This window comes from Dama dama, chromosome 12, assembly GCF_033118175.1.
Source record: "Dama dama isolate Ldn47 chromosome 12, ASM3311817v1, whole genome shotgun sequence".
Lineage (NCBI taxonomy): Eukaryota > Metazoa > Chordata > Mammalia > Artiodactyla > Cervidae > Dama > Dama dama.
The window spans coordinates 17,749,395-17,764,719 of record NC_083692.1 but is presented as its reverse complement, the minus strand read 5'-3'; the positions used below and the strand labels follow the sequence as shown (position 1 = coordinate 17,764,719).

At 36.2% G+C, this 15,325-nt stretch overlaps 1 protein-coding gene across 3 annotated transcripts in view; it reads left to right on the top strand.

Moving 5' to 3' along the window:
- The window catches only part of YLPM1 (YLP motif containing 1), a 62,415-nt gene extending 47,511 nt beyond the window's left edge, over positions 1-14,904 (top strand). For 2 of the 3 annotated variants that reach the window (XM_061156619.1, XM_061156618.1), the window contains 5 exons: positions 808-888; positions 4,086-4,137; positions 9,258-9,388; positions 13,975-14,157; positions 14,488-14,904. In XM_061156619.1, the coding sequence (XP_061012602.1) occupies positions 808-888; positions 4,086-4,137; positions 9,258-9,388; positions 13,975-14,121 (411 nt within the window). In that variant the 3' untranslated portion in view covers positions 14,122-14,157; positions 14,488-14,904. Of the gene's footprint in view, positions 1-807; positions 889-4,085; positions 4,138-9,257; positions 9,389-13,974; positions 14,158-14,487 lie in introns of those variants that run through there. The other variant, XR_009695056.1, reaches the window with a different exon arrangement.
- Positions 14,905-15,325: the final 421 nt, after the last annotated feature.

Here is a 15,325-nt window from a genome sequence, read left to right as displayed (position 1 = left end):
TTGTAAAGCTTGGAATGAATTTTATCAGTATCTTAACAGTAATTTTATCTGAGCAGAGAGGTTGTGGGTGATTTTTACAATTCTACTATTACTTTCCAAATTTTGTACCAAAAGATATGTATTACTATTACCTTAAAATACGTCAAACTCAATCTATTCAATGTGTAATTCATCTAAACCTGTTCCTTTTCTAATAATCTCTTTTTTAGTAGCTAGACCCATCAATCACTTAGTTGCTGAAACCCTGACATTTTTACTCTCCATTATTTTTGACTCCCTTTATACCGCTGTTTGACTCTATCCCTCCACCATGTCTGTACAGACTATAAACTTTTGTCAGTTTTATCTTATAAATACTTCTGTAGTCTATCTACTCTCTATTTGCATTGCTACTATTCTGGGCCAAGCTCTCATCATGACTTTTTACTATACCCTTTCTTAAATTTTGAGATTTGAATTATACATGTTTCATGTGATTGAAAAAATACTTGCTAAAGGTTTTCAAAAGAAATCCTAGTAATCTATAGTCATTCAAAACAGATAAGCATCAACTTAGATCATTATATTCAACTTCACAGGGAATTATGAAGATAGATAGATATCCCAGGAAAATGAAAGGCAGGAATATCATGTTGTCTGTCAGTTCTGTTTCAAAGTTTAGGGTATTAGAAATGTCTTAGTATGTAACTGTGAGTCTATGCATCTTCCTCTGGGCAGCTGTGCTCATATCAGATCTCAGTGAAGGACTCAACATTTTCCTGAATGTTAACTCAGTCTATTTTATGTGTGATTATTGTGGTGGTGTAGGTGGAGATGGAAGATTTTGATGCAAATATTGAAGAACAGAAGGATGAAAAGAAAGATGCAGAGGAAGAGGAAAGCGAACTGGTAGGAGACAGAACAACCACTTTGAACAAAGTGTCTCTTTATTAAAATTCTTAAGGGTTTAAATTCATCTCTGTGGTCAGATTACTATTGTTGATATGCACCTTAATGGTAAAAGTTTCCAGAATCATCTTCACGGAGACTTTTGGATACTTTTTATTTTTACCCCGACCAAAGGAAAAGAACCCTCTACTGTGTTGTTAACAAGAAAATTTTAAGAATGCCAAGATACGTACCCTTGTATTCACTCAACTATTTGTGGGTGGCTCTAGGGGAATATACTTTTTAAGAAAATCAATTACATATGAAAGAGCATTTTTACATTCCAGCAAATACATGGTACAGCCTATCCAACTTATGCATAATTGTCTCTTCTTTGCCATAAGAGCTCATAACTGAGTTTCTATAAACTGAGGCAGAAGAACTTATTGAATGAGGAGGCAGAGGGTTGCCACTGACTCCTGGATTTGTTCTTCCGCATTTTATCCTATTAAGTGATGGGGAAAATGATTTGACTGTGTAGGCAATGCATTTTGCTTAGGCCAATTAAAGGCTTACGTAAGTGTGAATTCAGAATTCCCGTGTACCTACTGTAAATGCTTTTGATCACACCTCTGTTGTGATGTCTGCCTTACCCTGTCATTCAAGAGTATGCGACTTCCAGACTTATGTTATTTTCAGTGTTTGCTAATGCGATACAGAGATTAGCAATGCCTTGAAATAGTGTTGCTTTTTTAATTCAAAATATTATTTGTTTTATTTAATACTTCAGCCCTTGCTAAAGTTGCTTTTCATATTCTTCTGAAAATGTACAAAGTGAGAACCCTGATTCTTCCCCCTAGAGAATACATGCTAAGAAGTGGTTTCATTAACCCCCATGTGTGTTATAGAGGACTCTGGATAGAAACTGTGTGTTTGCATAGAGATGGTGTCAACCTCTACATTCCTAGATTTCGTATGTGGATTAAAAAATAAGCTTTAAAGTTAATGGCATTTGAGTCTCAGTATGTTTTTTTTTTTCCTTTAAACAAAGTCTTTTTATTTAATTAGATTGTATTTTAACATACATGACCTAAGGTGTAGGTAGAAAATTCACTTAAAGGTCCACGCTGTCCTGGAATATGGCTAATGACAAATTTAGTTACTTGCAGCGTGCATACTAGAAAGTCATCATATGAGAAATCTATGTCAGCTCTCTGAAACTCTGTCTTCCTTTGTAGAGATTTCAGTTCAGGATATGGTTCATAACATCTGACTTGCTTAGGTATAGGTCAAAACTTGGAACTTTTAATTGAATGTACTATTATTTTTTAAAGTGAAACACACTGTAATACAGTATTTTTTCACCAGAAACATGGCATTGAAACTTTAGAACTCTACCCTGCTGAATTATCTCTTTTATTTCCAAGTAACCTAATGTTTCATAGAGTGAGAAAATGATTTTAAGTTTTAAGGAAGAAAAGGGTAGTTCCAGCAGGGAGAGCTTAACGTACTCATTTTGCTTAACCTTTATGTTATAAAACTTCTCTTAACCTTTTTTCAAAATGCAGAATCCAGATCTCCTATTCTTGGGTTCTATTCCAGGAGTAAAAGATTCTTGGAAAATTTTAATAAAAGGGTTAAGAGCAAGTATCTTGTCATTCAGACCATTTTAATGGAATTTTCACTCAACTTTGTTTTCTACTCTGTACTGACTACTACAGCTGTGTGAAATCCATACTTTTCTTGGTCAAGAGACTCCTTTGGGGGGAATCATTGGTATGATACTTTGTCTTCTTTAATGCCTCAGTGAACCTTGTAGCTATGACTCAGAATTTTAAAATATATTATTCTAGTGACACTTAAGGTTTTCAGATGATTTTTGAGATATAACAGTACAGATTCCATCAGTACCAAACTTTTAGCACCATCACTTCAACCTTTGTCTTGGTTTGTTCTTGAAAATGTATTTGGAAAAGATAATATAATTTATAATCTGAAATACTACCTAATTAGTTGAAGTTGAATTATTAGTCTGGCTTAAAGACTACAAATGTATAAAACCTGTTGATTTCCTGGAAGATTGATAATGCTCTAGTAAACTCTTACACAGAAGCTATTGTCATGAACTGTTCACCATACTTTCCAGCTTTACCTGTGTGTCAGTCTGTTCTATGAACCTCAGCATTCCCAGTAGTAGAAAGATACATTAATTCTTAAAAGAAGATGCTGACACCTTTGATGAATCTGTCCTATATAGTGAGTCCTAATATTAAAGTTCTGTATGTAAAGATCTAATAGAGAAGACCAGAGTCCAAATGAAGTGAAACCTGTTTTACTTCAGTGAATTATATGGAAATTAATTATAAATCAGTGAATTATATGGAAAAGGCATACATGTGCTAGGCGAATAAACTGAAAGGCTTTACTGCATAGTTAAATAGGTACATTGGGAAATTTGCAAATCTTTGTAGGACTTTGAAATAAACCACTCAGTTATTTTACTAAATAAGACACAAATTGCTTATGGAGATTTCTGGTTTTTCATATAATAGAAAAAGTGTAATTTTTAAAAAACATCAGAAATAATAATCTAGCTTCCAGTTGATGAAAAAGTAATACTCTGAAATAGATTCAGTAAAATTAGTCTTTTTAAGATCTAACTGGTAAATGGATTGAATCATTTTAAAATGAGATTGAACTTAATAATTGTGTTCAGTGATACCCAGTTTCCTCCTTTCTTCTGAGTATCTAAAATTACACTGGAATACAAAGTAACTGTCTTGAAGAATACTCCTTGGACCTCATGGCTACTGTCACTTGATAATAGCAGTTGTGTTTAGAAATAACCTGGCTAGTATTGTAAGTTTTCTGCTCCTCTGAACAATGTTACTTAGCACAGTAACCACCATGCATTCTTACTGTGTTTGCTATACAGCTGTTTTCCAGACTACAGTTGTGTGTCCTGAACTGTAGTTGCCTCAAAGCGCCTTCATGATACTATTCTAAAGTGCCTGTCCTAAAATCTGGGTAGTGAAGTTCGTGAATTTGGTAATTCAGTTTCTTCAGAGATAATGAGACTGTTTTCCCTAAGGATATATTTATGAATAGTGAGTGGAAACTGAATCCATTCCCAGTTGTAATGCTTTTCCAATTCAAAAGTGATATGCATGTATGTGTCTCTTTCTAACCCTTCGAGCTTCTCTCTGTGTACGATTTAGGGTTACATTCCGAAAAGCAAATGGGAGATGGACACATCTGAGGCAAAGCTAGGTGGGTATTTCCTTTTTCCTGTTTTTATATGTGATACCTGATGGTAATGGTCATAGATCTTTCTGCTGTAAGAAGAACAAATTCCCCCGAATCTCTGCTTAAACAAAGATTTTAGGCCTACCTTACTACATCCTCAGTCTGTTTTGCTGACTTTCATTTATATCTTGTGACAGAGTAAATGCAAATATGTGATAAATTTAGTAATAAAATATTGTCACTCCTAAAATTCATTCATTTATATTAATCAGAAATGTTGGTGTAGATGAGATTTCTACATTTATAAAAGAATATTTAACTGAAGTTCAAAATTGAACTTGATTATGAATATTTTGAATAATAGTGGTAGTAAAAATAATAAATAATTGAAGTTTAAAAATTAATTAAAAGCAGTTATTTTCTTTGTATAATAAAAGTTTATAAGTGGGGGAGGTAGATATGTAATTTAGGTTTTTGAGGAGCCTGGTTTGTAAGATTCCATTTAAATTTTCCTCCAGCTGGTCTTTAGTGAAGGTTGCAAGGTAAACTGGTGAAAATTATTGTTTAAATAAAAAATTGGAGTTGCTTAATGTGGGGTTCTTTGTCAAATAGAAAATCACATATATCCAGTGGATTTTCCACCAGTATTTCATGGTAATATTACAGAACTTTTTTTTTAATCTCACCTAAAGAGAACCATTTAATATGTTGATTAAGATGTATTAGTAAATAATTTAAGCTGGTGATAAAAGATGGACCATGCTACTGTATGAGGTATGACTGTTGGTCTCTGCATTTTTCTTCTGTAATTATGCTGTAACCCCCAGAGCCGAAGTAACCATAGAAACGTACCTTAAATTTATAGAACAGTTTGAATAATTTAGCTGCTTCACTGTTTGGGATATACTGTCTGTGTTTCTGACATCAGAGGGATGCATTTTATACACAGTTGCATAGACTGTGCCTTTTATTTTGCCCATTTGATCATGTGAGCCATTGATGTTGACCAGATCTAATGTTAAAAGATAATTCTGTAAACAGTAGTATTACCATATGGTTGGGATAGATGCTTTGTTGCAAAGTCTAGTTTTTTTTCTCGTGTACGGCATGTGAAAATTTTATGTGGTTATTGACATATTCTTCCATTCATCCTTCCTCTGTGGGAAATCCATTTTAATAATAACCAACTATCTCCTTCCTTGAACTTTTAAAGCGCTTGAAAGTACTTAAGTGCAATTAAATATGTAGGAAAATAATAATCACAAATTAGTTTTAAATAATAATGCTTTAGATATGTTTGTTTTAACATTAGTTTAAATATGAAGTTCTGTACTTATAAAATAACCTATAAGACTATAAGATCATTTTCCTCTTTCCTGCTTCTCTAAGTAGTGATTATCTTTTGGGGCAAAGAGAAATGGTAATTAAAGAGATACGGGAATTATACAATGTTTTAGCTAAGCATATAATCTTTAAGAGGCCTTTGTAATATATTATCTAGGATAATGCTTTTTTTAACTTGAGCTGGTCCACACTCTTATTTTCCTTTCTAATATCTAAAGAGAAAGGAAAATATATAAAGAGAAAAGTTATGATGATTATCCAAGATAATACGACATTAATCTTGATATCACTTTCCAGAAAAAATTCTGGCCTGTCTGCTATTTGCTTCTCAGAAAATACATTTAATACAAATTACTCCATTTTAGGTTTTTTTTTTTTGGCTGTGAGGCATGTGGGATCTTAGCCCCCTGACCAGGGATCAGATCTGCACTGCCTGTATTGGGAGGCCAAGTCTCAATCATTGGACTGCCAGAGAAGTCCCACAGATACAGACCATTTTAAAGACAATTCCAGAAATAGAGTTGTTAAATAAACCATTTCAGTTAAAGGCACTGAAGATCTAGTAATGAATCTAGGAAATAAGTTCTTAAATGTTTGCAGCTGGGTTTTTGTTTGTGACAGTGATGTTCCATATAATGACTCGCCTCTTGCACCACTTTGTTATCTTGAGAGCTAAATCATCTGTCTAGGAAGGAGTGTGAGCCTTCCTGAAAGTACTTCTTTGATATTGGTCCATGGAGCCAATTGAGAAGAAGAGCCTAAAGCATGAGGCTCTGTTCTTTTATGTCACCTTCCTTACCGTAACAAATTCAATAGATTTGACTACCAGGTACAACTTTATTTTTCTGAGTACTTTACCAACATTTCTTAAATATCTCTTGGTAACATGATTATGCTGGGTGGACACATGTTGAGCTTTCGTAGTATCATGTATTGAGCTAGACAAGCTGAATCTATAACGGAGAAATGAATTGGTCAAAAAAAAAAGAAGAAATGAATTGGCCAATGAGAAAATATTCACTTACTTGTAATCTTTCAAGCAGCTGTTAAATCTTATTGTTGAGTCTTGATCTGTGTTCATTAAGTATAGTATTCAGTTCAGCCTCTGTGTGTGTGTGTGTATGTGTGTGTGTGTGTTAAAGCACAAGTGGTGTGATTTTAGGAAAAATCAGAACTAGCCTGAGTTGCATCTGGCTTGGCTCTCATGGAGTTGTTGAAGACTGACTGTGACCCACTCTCAGTAGCACTTTCTTTTCCAGCTAGGACACAAGCACCCTAAGGCAAGGGTGGATGTTATATGCCACATCAAATGCTAGGATTCAGCATTCAAGCTGCTTAAATTCCACTGACATGATTTTGGTTTCTCAAACTGAAAACCAAAAGCATACTTGAGACTGTTGTCATCCTAATTTGGGTTTCTTCATGTAGCTTACTTTTGCTTTCCTCATCTCACTGTCATTTGTCTCTGTTACTGAGTTACTGTGGACTGGCCTTCTACATGTCAGGCAGTTTCATCTCTTCCCAGTTGGAATGTAATTATTATTGTATAGGCATGTAACCCTTGTGTGTTCACCATGAGCAAATTTTCAGAAATATCATTTATGTTTAGAAAACATATAGATGTATCTAAAATTCTTTTTCTGTTGTGCTATATATAATATACTGTTTTGAAGATACGGTAAAATTCTGTGACCTGCCGAGTTGGATATTTAAACTTTCATCTTCATCTTAAAACTTCATCTTTTGAAATTCAAACCTCTGAAAATCATTAGTATGAGTGTATTGGATACCAGTCGTCTTCTGTAACTAACAAATGCCCCAGATTCCTCTTCCTTCACCTTATGCCATACATCTGTGTGTTTGAGTTTCCAGGATGCCATGTGGAGGAGGTATGAACCTTTCTTCAGCTCCAAGAAGGAAACTTTAAACTTGTTGTGCACAATAAAATTTCAAATTAAACATTACAAACAAGGGTGTTCAGACTAGAAATACATACTCTTCCGAACTTCCATGTTGCAAATGGGGAACTCCTGGTGTGTAACTCCTGTCATACACCCAGTGTATGCGGAAGAGTTCTTGTAGTTTTCACATTGTCCTTCTGTAATTGCTGCCTGACCATGTTCTGTTCTTGGAATTGACATATGAAATTTTCCTTTGAAGTATGTTAATGTCGAAGTTGCTCTTATTAAGTTTGGAAACCCTTTGATGTTTGTTCAGTAAGTGTTGGAGCGGCTGATACTTTACACTATCCAACTGAGAACAGTTTTACTGTTTGTGGGGCTTCGTTGGTTTTTCTAATACCATATTCTATGTCCCTGTGCAATCAAGGTGTCACCTGTAAGATCTTGTGTAATATGGCTTGTCCTATACATGTAGGTTAGAGTCCCTTGGTACAGCATGTGATTTACAGAGGAGGTTAGAAGACTGTTTCTGTTGCACTCATCCATGTTAAAAATTTGCCAAAGTGATATGATAAAAATTTCTTGAGTTTTGTAAAGTGTTGTAGTTTGCCTTGCTGATTTTTCAATAATATTGCTTTTACGGGGGTGGGGCTTAGGAAATAAAAGCTTTGACAAGTATGCAAAATCTTACTGGTTTTTGAGATCTGTATGGTATGCACAGTTAGTTGTGTGTGTAACTTTTACATTTGAAGCATAAACTCACCTTGCCTTCTGCTTCCATTGTACTTTTATTTAAGGTTCTGTCTGCCTTGATGCCTAAAAGATTTCTATTATATACACCCTTCACCATTATGGAGTTAAATGGAGTGTGGTTATTGTATGTTTCTGAAGTGTGTAGCTTTTCCTTTATTGACCTACTTAATAATAGTGTATTTTTATAACTGTAGATGATCCAAAAGTTTAGTGCTTCAGTGTAGTTTCTATTTATATATATGTACATATATATGTGTGTGTGTATATATATATATAAAACTCAATATTTCACGTGTAGAATTCAAGATCACAACTAACAACCAATGAAAAAGACCATACACATTTCCATCATGTGTTCTTGAAGACACCTAAACTCATATCTCATAATTTCTGAATCAGCAATCCCTGTTAATTTAATTGATTTAAGTTTGGGACCTTTGGAAAACCTCTCAGATTGAGAATTCAGAAAGAAAATTCAGATCCAGCCACTTTGGCTGACTAGCCCTCAACCTCAGAATAGTCAGCAGCACTTTAAAGTATAACCAAAGAAAGTGGTGATTTGTATGATTGACTTACTCGTAAACATTAACTTACGGCAAATCCTGTCACAGTGTTCAAAATCCCAAGAAACTGTTCATCTAAAACTTTCCCAAACATTAGCTTGTCTCATTAAGTTCTTGTACTACCTGTTTTTCATATAACATGATAACACACATGATTGCAGATCGAATGGGTGGTGTTAATGTTGTGTTGAAGAAACAAGAACAAAAAAGAATGGAAGAAATTGCTTTTGGAAAAACTCAACGTTGCTTTTTGTCAGAACATGAGAGCTGAAGTGTGATTTTAGGTGGGTGGGGAGGATAAGGAGGCCAGGAAACAAGTGTCTTCTCTTGCTCTGCCCATATTTGTTACTTAAACCAGCATAGTAATGTAAAGACTGCCGGTATGAACACCAGATAAAGAGTGGAAATTGCACAGAACTTGATAGTATCTCAGCCGAGAGGAGAGCTCGGATCTGCAAGCGGTGCTGCTCTCAGGAATGTGGCCATGCCCTGCGACGGTGCTCCAGCCTTCTCTCCCTTGTGTGTGTGTCGTGTGCAAACTCACACTCCCCCTTAATGCTGCGGCTCTGTGTTTGTCCCTCAGACAAGCTGGATGGCTTGAGAACCGGCACAAAAAGGAAGCGTGACTGGGAGGCTATTGCCAGCAGAATGGAGGACTACCTTCAGCTCCCTGATGATTACGACACTCGTGCTTCTGAGCCTGGGAAGAAGAGGGTGAGAGACCATGAGTGATCCCCAACAGTTAAAGGCCTGTTTAGACATCTGGTTTTAGAAAGTTAAAGTCAGATAAATACGGATGCTATTTTTTAGAGTGGTTTGGTTTATACTGCACCGTATTACACATTTATAAAAGAGACCTTACAAATTATCCGATCAAAATGTACAAATAATTTAAATAATGGAGGACAGAGCCTCACATGGTTAGCACATTATCAGCCTTAAGGGAGTTTGGAATGGCTGCTTGTGCCATTTTGTCATGGAGCAAGAGAGTCAGGTGTGAAGTATTGAAGAGAATCTGTGGGACTTCTTAAAGGATCAGATGTAGAGGGTCCAGGATGGATGGGATCAAAGGTGACTTTTCAGGATTCTGGCCATAAGTATTCCGGGTATGCGATGCCATTTACTGAGTTAGCGTAAAGTAGGGGAGACTTAAGTTTGAGAGTGAAAACGCAGTTCAGTGAGGTACCAGTGAAGTTAGAAGTGGTAATAGGACTCAGGACTGCAAAATTTAGAAGTACAGATAGAGGTAACTGTTTTAAGAAGGAAAGAATAGTCCATTGTTAAATGATACAGAGAAGACAAGTAAACTGAGAAGAGAGAACTCATCATTGAATTTGGCAGCATGGTGATTGTTGATGTGTGATCAAAAAAAAAGTCAAGCTTTCTTAAGAGAGTTGAGGAGAGAAGCCAATATCGAGCAGATTTGAAGAACAGGAAATGAGGAAGTGCAGAACAGCAAATGTAGATAAGTTTCTGAAGAAGCTTAGCTATGATAGGGAGCAAAATAATGAAGCCATGATGTTGAATAGGTCTTCCACACAGATGGGAAATTCAATAAATGTGTATTTGTATACATCCTTTAAAACACAATAAAGTAAGAGTTATAATATTGTACATGATCCACATAAAGCTTTTCCAGCCAGTCTGTCTTGATCTTTCTTTTAAGTATATACAGACCTACCATTCTTTTTATTTTATTTTTGGCTGCACCGCACAGCAGTTTCCTGACCAGGGATTGAAACCTGGGCCCTTGGCAGTGAAAGCGCTGAGTCCTAACTGCTGGACTGCCAGGGAATTCCCTACCCTTCTTTTTAGATGGCTGCCTAGTGTACCATCATTGGTTGAATAATCAGTTATTTATCCATTTCCTTATCAGTGGATGCTTATGCTGTTTTCGTTTTATTGCTAATGTAATACTGTAGTGTAAGTTGCATACGTTTGTCTTGGCAACCTTTTGACAGTGTATCTCTAGGGTGTATTTTTAGCCTTAAAGCTGCAAACTCATAGAATATGATGTATCATTCTGACAGCTCTTATGAGATTGTGTCCCAAAAAGGTTGTACCTATTTATACACCCACATGTAAGTAAATGCCTGTGTTTTCCGCACTTGCACCAGCAGTGCTGTTACTGAACTTTTTAACTTTTGACAATCTGATAGGTAAAAAATGGTATTTCATTTTTCATTTCACCAAGTAAGAATGAAGTTGTTTATCATTTCTTTATCTTTACACATCATTTCTTTTTTTATGAATCCCCTCAGTACTTTAATAGTAAAAGGATGTTTATTGTAAGAGAATGAAAAATGCCACTTCATTACAGTGGAAACCATTACAGGGGACTCCAGGTTTCAAACAGTGCAGACAGTCCCTGGGCCTGCCCTTGTTTGTGTGTCTTGAGGCCTGATTAGTGGCCTTCTGTATCTGGGTGGTCCAGCTCCACCCAGGGACTACGTGTCCTGATACCCCTTATTCCAGTTTTAAGGTTGGGGCAACAGAAGCAGAAATAGCTCTTTCTTGGGATTAATAATTTGGTGTAACAGTGAATAATCTCAAGTGAGAAATGTTTTTCTCTAGTTCATTTTTAGTTAGGTAACTATTACTCTCTTCAATAGGGAGTGTGTAATCCCATATAATTTACTCTGTAAGCTGAGTGGACAAAAGCGTGAGCTGTATACATCCTAGTTCATTAAGTGGCTCCCCTTTTCACTCCCCTCCCTGCCTTCCTTCCTCATTTCAGATTGTTTTTAACATTCAAACCATTTTCCAAAATCAACTTCTGAGCACAAGGAAATCCTGCAGGTAGCATGGAATGCAGGACTCATTACTCATTCCTTTCCCGGAGTCGCTTGATTTCTATAATACAGCTTTTTATAAATATTGGGTAGATTCCTGGGATTTACACTGAAACACAAAGGTAGTTCTGTAGAATTGATCGTACTAGAGTTTTACCAAAATGGCTAGGATTTAAAATATAATTTAAAAAAATTTTTCCACTTGCTTAGCTTTGTATAAAATGACTTTAATTTGTGTTTCTTTGATAAGTGTAGAAAAGTGAACATTTCCCAAGTTTTGTTTGAGAACTGAAATGTTTTAGAGATATTTTTGGTGACAGTGGATAAAATGTACACATGTAAACTTCTGAGTATTGGTTAAGAGTGTTCTTTACTATACCCTCTTTTTTTTTTCCCCCTTAACAGCTAAGGTAAATGGCAAAAAACTGAGATTGTAAATCTCAATAAAAGTACCTCTCTAGGAAGGTTAGGAGGGACACTTGACATTTACCAAGCCATTCTTAGTTGCAAGTCATTATTCTGCTGCTTACTTTTTTTTTTTTTGTAATCATTCATTCCTTTTACAGAATTGTATGTCTGTGTGTCGGGTCTGTGCAATTGCGGCCTCATAATATTTTCATTTCAGCTTTAAAGTTTTGGGCATTTGTGCTGAAACATATTGCTTTTTTAAAATATAACTACTTTTCTTTCTAATTCCATATTCTTTATTTTATCTGAGTTTTAAAGACTTAGAATTTAAACTTCACATTTAAAACAACTTAGTTTACGCAGGGCAAGATTGATTAGTGTATTTAAATTCTGTGCTAAGGATGTCCTGTGGACTCTTTTCAGTCTGTTTCTTTGTTCAATGGCCACAATTCATCTGTCTGTCCATCCATACATTCTTCATCCCCCTTAACCATAGTCATCTTTTGCTAAAATGTGTACTCTTGATCCCAAGGATAACTGAAGAGAGGGTACATAAATTTGTCAGAATAAATACATCAGCATTAATGAGCAGAAAGCCCAGAGATCTTGGTATTCAGAAATCCACATTATTTATTAGGCTTTTTATTAAGCCCCATGAAGGAAATTGAGCCATAGGTTTTCTGCCCACAAATAAATCTACCCTAAAAAGAGTCCGGTATTATCAATTTTCCCCCACAGCTGTTAACTGTGTGTATTGTCTTTAGCCAGTGGTTGATAAGAGCAATTATCAGGGGAAGAAATAAAAAAGAAGTCAGGCCTTTGATTACCATCCCTATAGACAGTAATAGGGAGGGTCATTTTACCTCTTAGAGCAGTTGCACATTTCTAGGTACAGCGTGGATGAACGTGCTTTGGTTCCCTCTCCTTGTTATAGATCACAATCACAACAAATCACAAGCCATATTTAAAATACCATCTCTGCAGACTTTGGTACTAGGCAACTGCAAAGCACAGTTATAAGTATTTTATGTTTTACAGGTTAAATCTGCTTATATTTTTAAAATTATTACTATAGTACATACAAATCCATATTTTAAAAATATCAGAATACCAATAGAAGATATCCCTGATTCATATATTTATAGGGATAATCTTGCCATAAATGATATCAACTGAGTCTATCTCTTGGTCTCTTTATCTCATCAGTAAAAGTAATGATACCAGCTCCCTGTTTTCTAAGAGTAAATTTCAAAAACTTTTATTATGTGGAGATGAGACTCAGTCTTTGATCTAGGATGCTTATGGTCTGTTAGGGAAGGGAGATCTGTCAGTGGATAATTGCAATATAATGTGAAAGTTCAAAACTAGACATGTCAAATCTGGAAGTAACTCCAGGAAAGCAATGATTATTTGATTGGCAAAGGACAAGAGGGATAAAGCGGGTTTGATGACTAGATTCATGCTAGGTGGATCAGGTCAGAGCAAAGGCATTTCAGGAAGAGAGTCTAGTATATGTAGGTTTACAGAGATGGGAATGGCCCAGTGTGCTCTGAGAGCTGAAAGTAGTTTTGTAACTGGTGAGCTACAGTCCCTGGGTTTACAGAGAGTCAGACACAGCTAGCGACTGAGCACACATCTGTAAAGTGTCATCGGTACTGCCCAGAGGAGCTGCAGGAGGACAGGGCCAGATCCAGAGGGGCCTGTGCGCTTGGATTTTATTCTCTAGGTTGGGCAAGGATTTAAAGCTGTGGCAGAGTGGACCAGAGGAAGTGAGAATGAAGGCAGGGAGACTAGGCAGAAGTTGGTGCTTTATATTTTACTTCAGCTGAAAAATGAGGCTGGTGAACGGAAACAGGGTGACAGGAGGTGGCGGGACAGGGCTCAGCTGTTGAGCTGGTGTGGCGAGGACTGTGACTGACTGAAGTTTTCTTTCTGTAGCTTAGGATGTATGGCTGTCTTCAGTTCTCCAGTTAACTTCTAATTTTTTAAACCCCTGGCCTCAGATTAGTTATCCTACCCATTACACTATTCAGAAAGCTAAGAGACTCTTTGCATATTTATTTTTTCCTAAAGCCCAGCCTAACACTGTTTTCTTTTTAGGTGAGATGGGCAGACCTGGAAGAAAAGAAGGATGCAGATAGGAAAAGGGCCATAGGTTTTGTGGTCGGACAGACTGACTGGGAGAAGATCACAGATGAAAGTGGTCACCTGGCTGAAAAAGCCCTCAATCGAACCAAATATATATGAAACTTAGTTTTTGAATGGAGTCATTACTCCTCTAAGGTAAGGGTACACGGTCATATAAATAGCCTACTGTGTGTTGTTTTGAAGAGTTTGAGATAAAGAAGACAGCATGCTTTGCTAAAAATGCTTCTCTTCTTATATTATTTTGTGGTTCCAAGAGTAAGTATGTGCCAGTTGCCAGCATTTACAGTACAAGGTATTAGAAAAGGAAGCAATTTTCTGCAACCTGGCTTACTTATAAAAAATACAAGACTTAAGATAAGCTTGAATTCTGTAGATTTGGGAAGGAGTGGCATGATGAGAGACTGAGGTCTGCTGAAATTTCTGTCTGTCCCTTCCTGCCGTGACAGCCTTTTCTTTTCTTTGCAGGTGGTTCGCGTTGAGGTGATCTGAAGCCACGACCTCATGGAGCTTCGTTGTGTGTCCCCTTGCTTCCACGTTTCAGTTTTTGTTTTGTTTCTACTGCTTTAGTTTTTTAAGGTTCTCCAGTGTCCCCAAGAGGTATTAGAGTCTTGCTCTACTTGAGCAAGACATTAATTTTTCTTTTTAACTACTTTGGGGAGGGAGGGAGGGATAGCGTAACTGCTGAAGCCAGGTGGAGATCTGCTGGAGGACTCCAACAGACAGTGTTTCCTCCACTGTACAGTTGTCACAGACTATCTCTATCATCATTGCTTTGTGGCTGTTTTTGTTTTTTACTGTATGTAACTGGTAGCTGATTGTACTAGGATTAAAAAAAAAATAAACTTTCATGATAAAGCCATGAGATTCATGGGCTATACAGCATGAGCCCCTTTCTCTTGTTTTCTTAATTTTATTTTTATTGCTTTTTTACTATGGTGTGTTCTGATTACATGCTAGTTGAACGTCTTAAAAACCTCGTTCGCATCTATGATTCCATAACGCATGTTATAAACACAAGGCTCAGCAATGTTCACAACACTTATCTTTGTTTTATAGCTGATTTCTTTTTCTGTCTTTGTGTCTTGAAGACTCATAGAGACAATTTTAAATATTTGTCTGTTCCCCTGGAGCACATCTGTTCTGTATCATGTTTTATTGTTATTGGGTTTTTTTTTTTGATCCTTTCTCTTTTCCTCCCTATTTTCTTTTCCTTCCTCTTTTTACTTTCTCCCTTCATGTTCTCTAATGTTTCGATTTTTCTCTAATCTGACTTTGATTCCTGGGTGGACAAAACTGATGTACT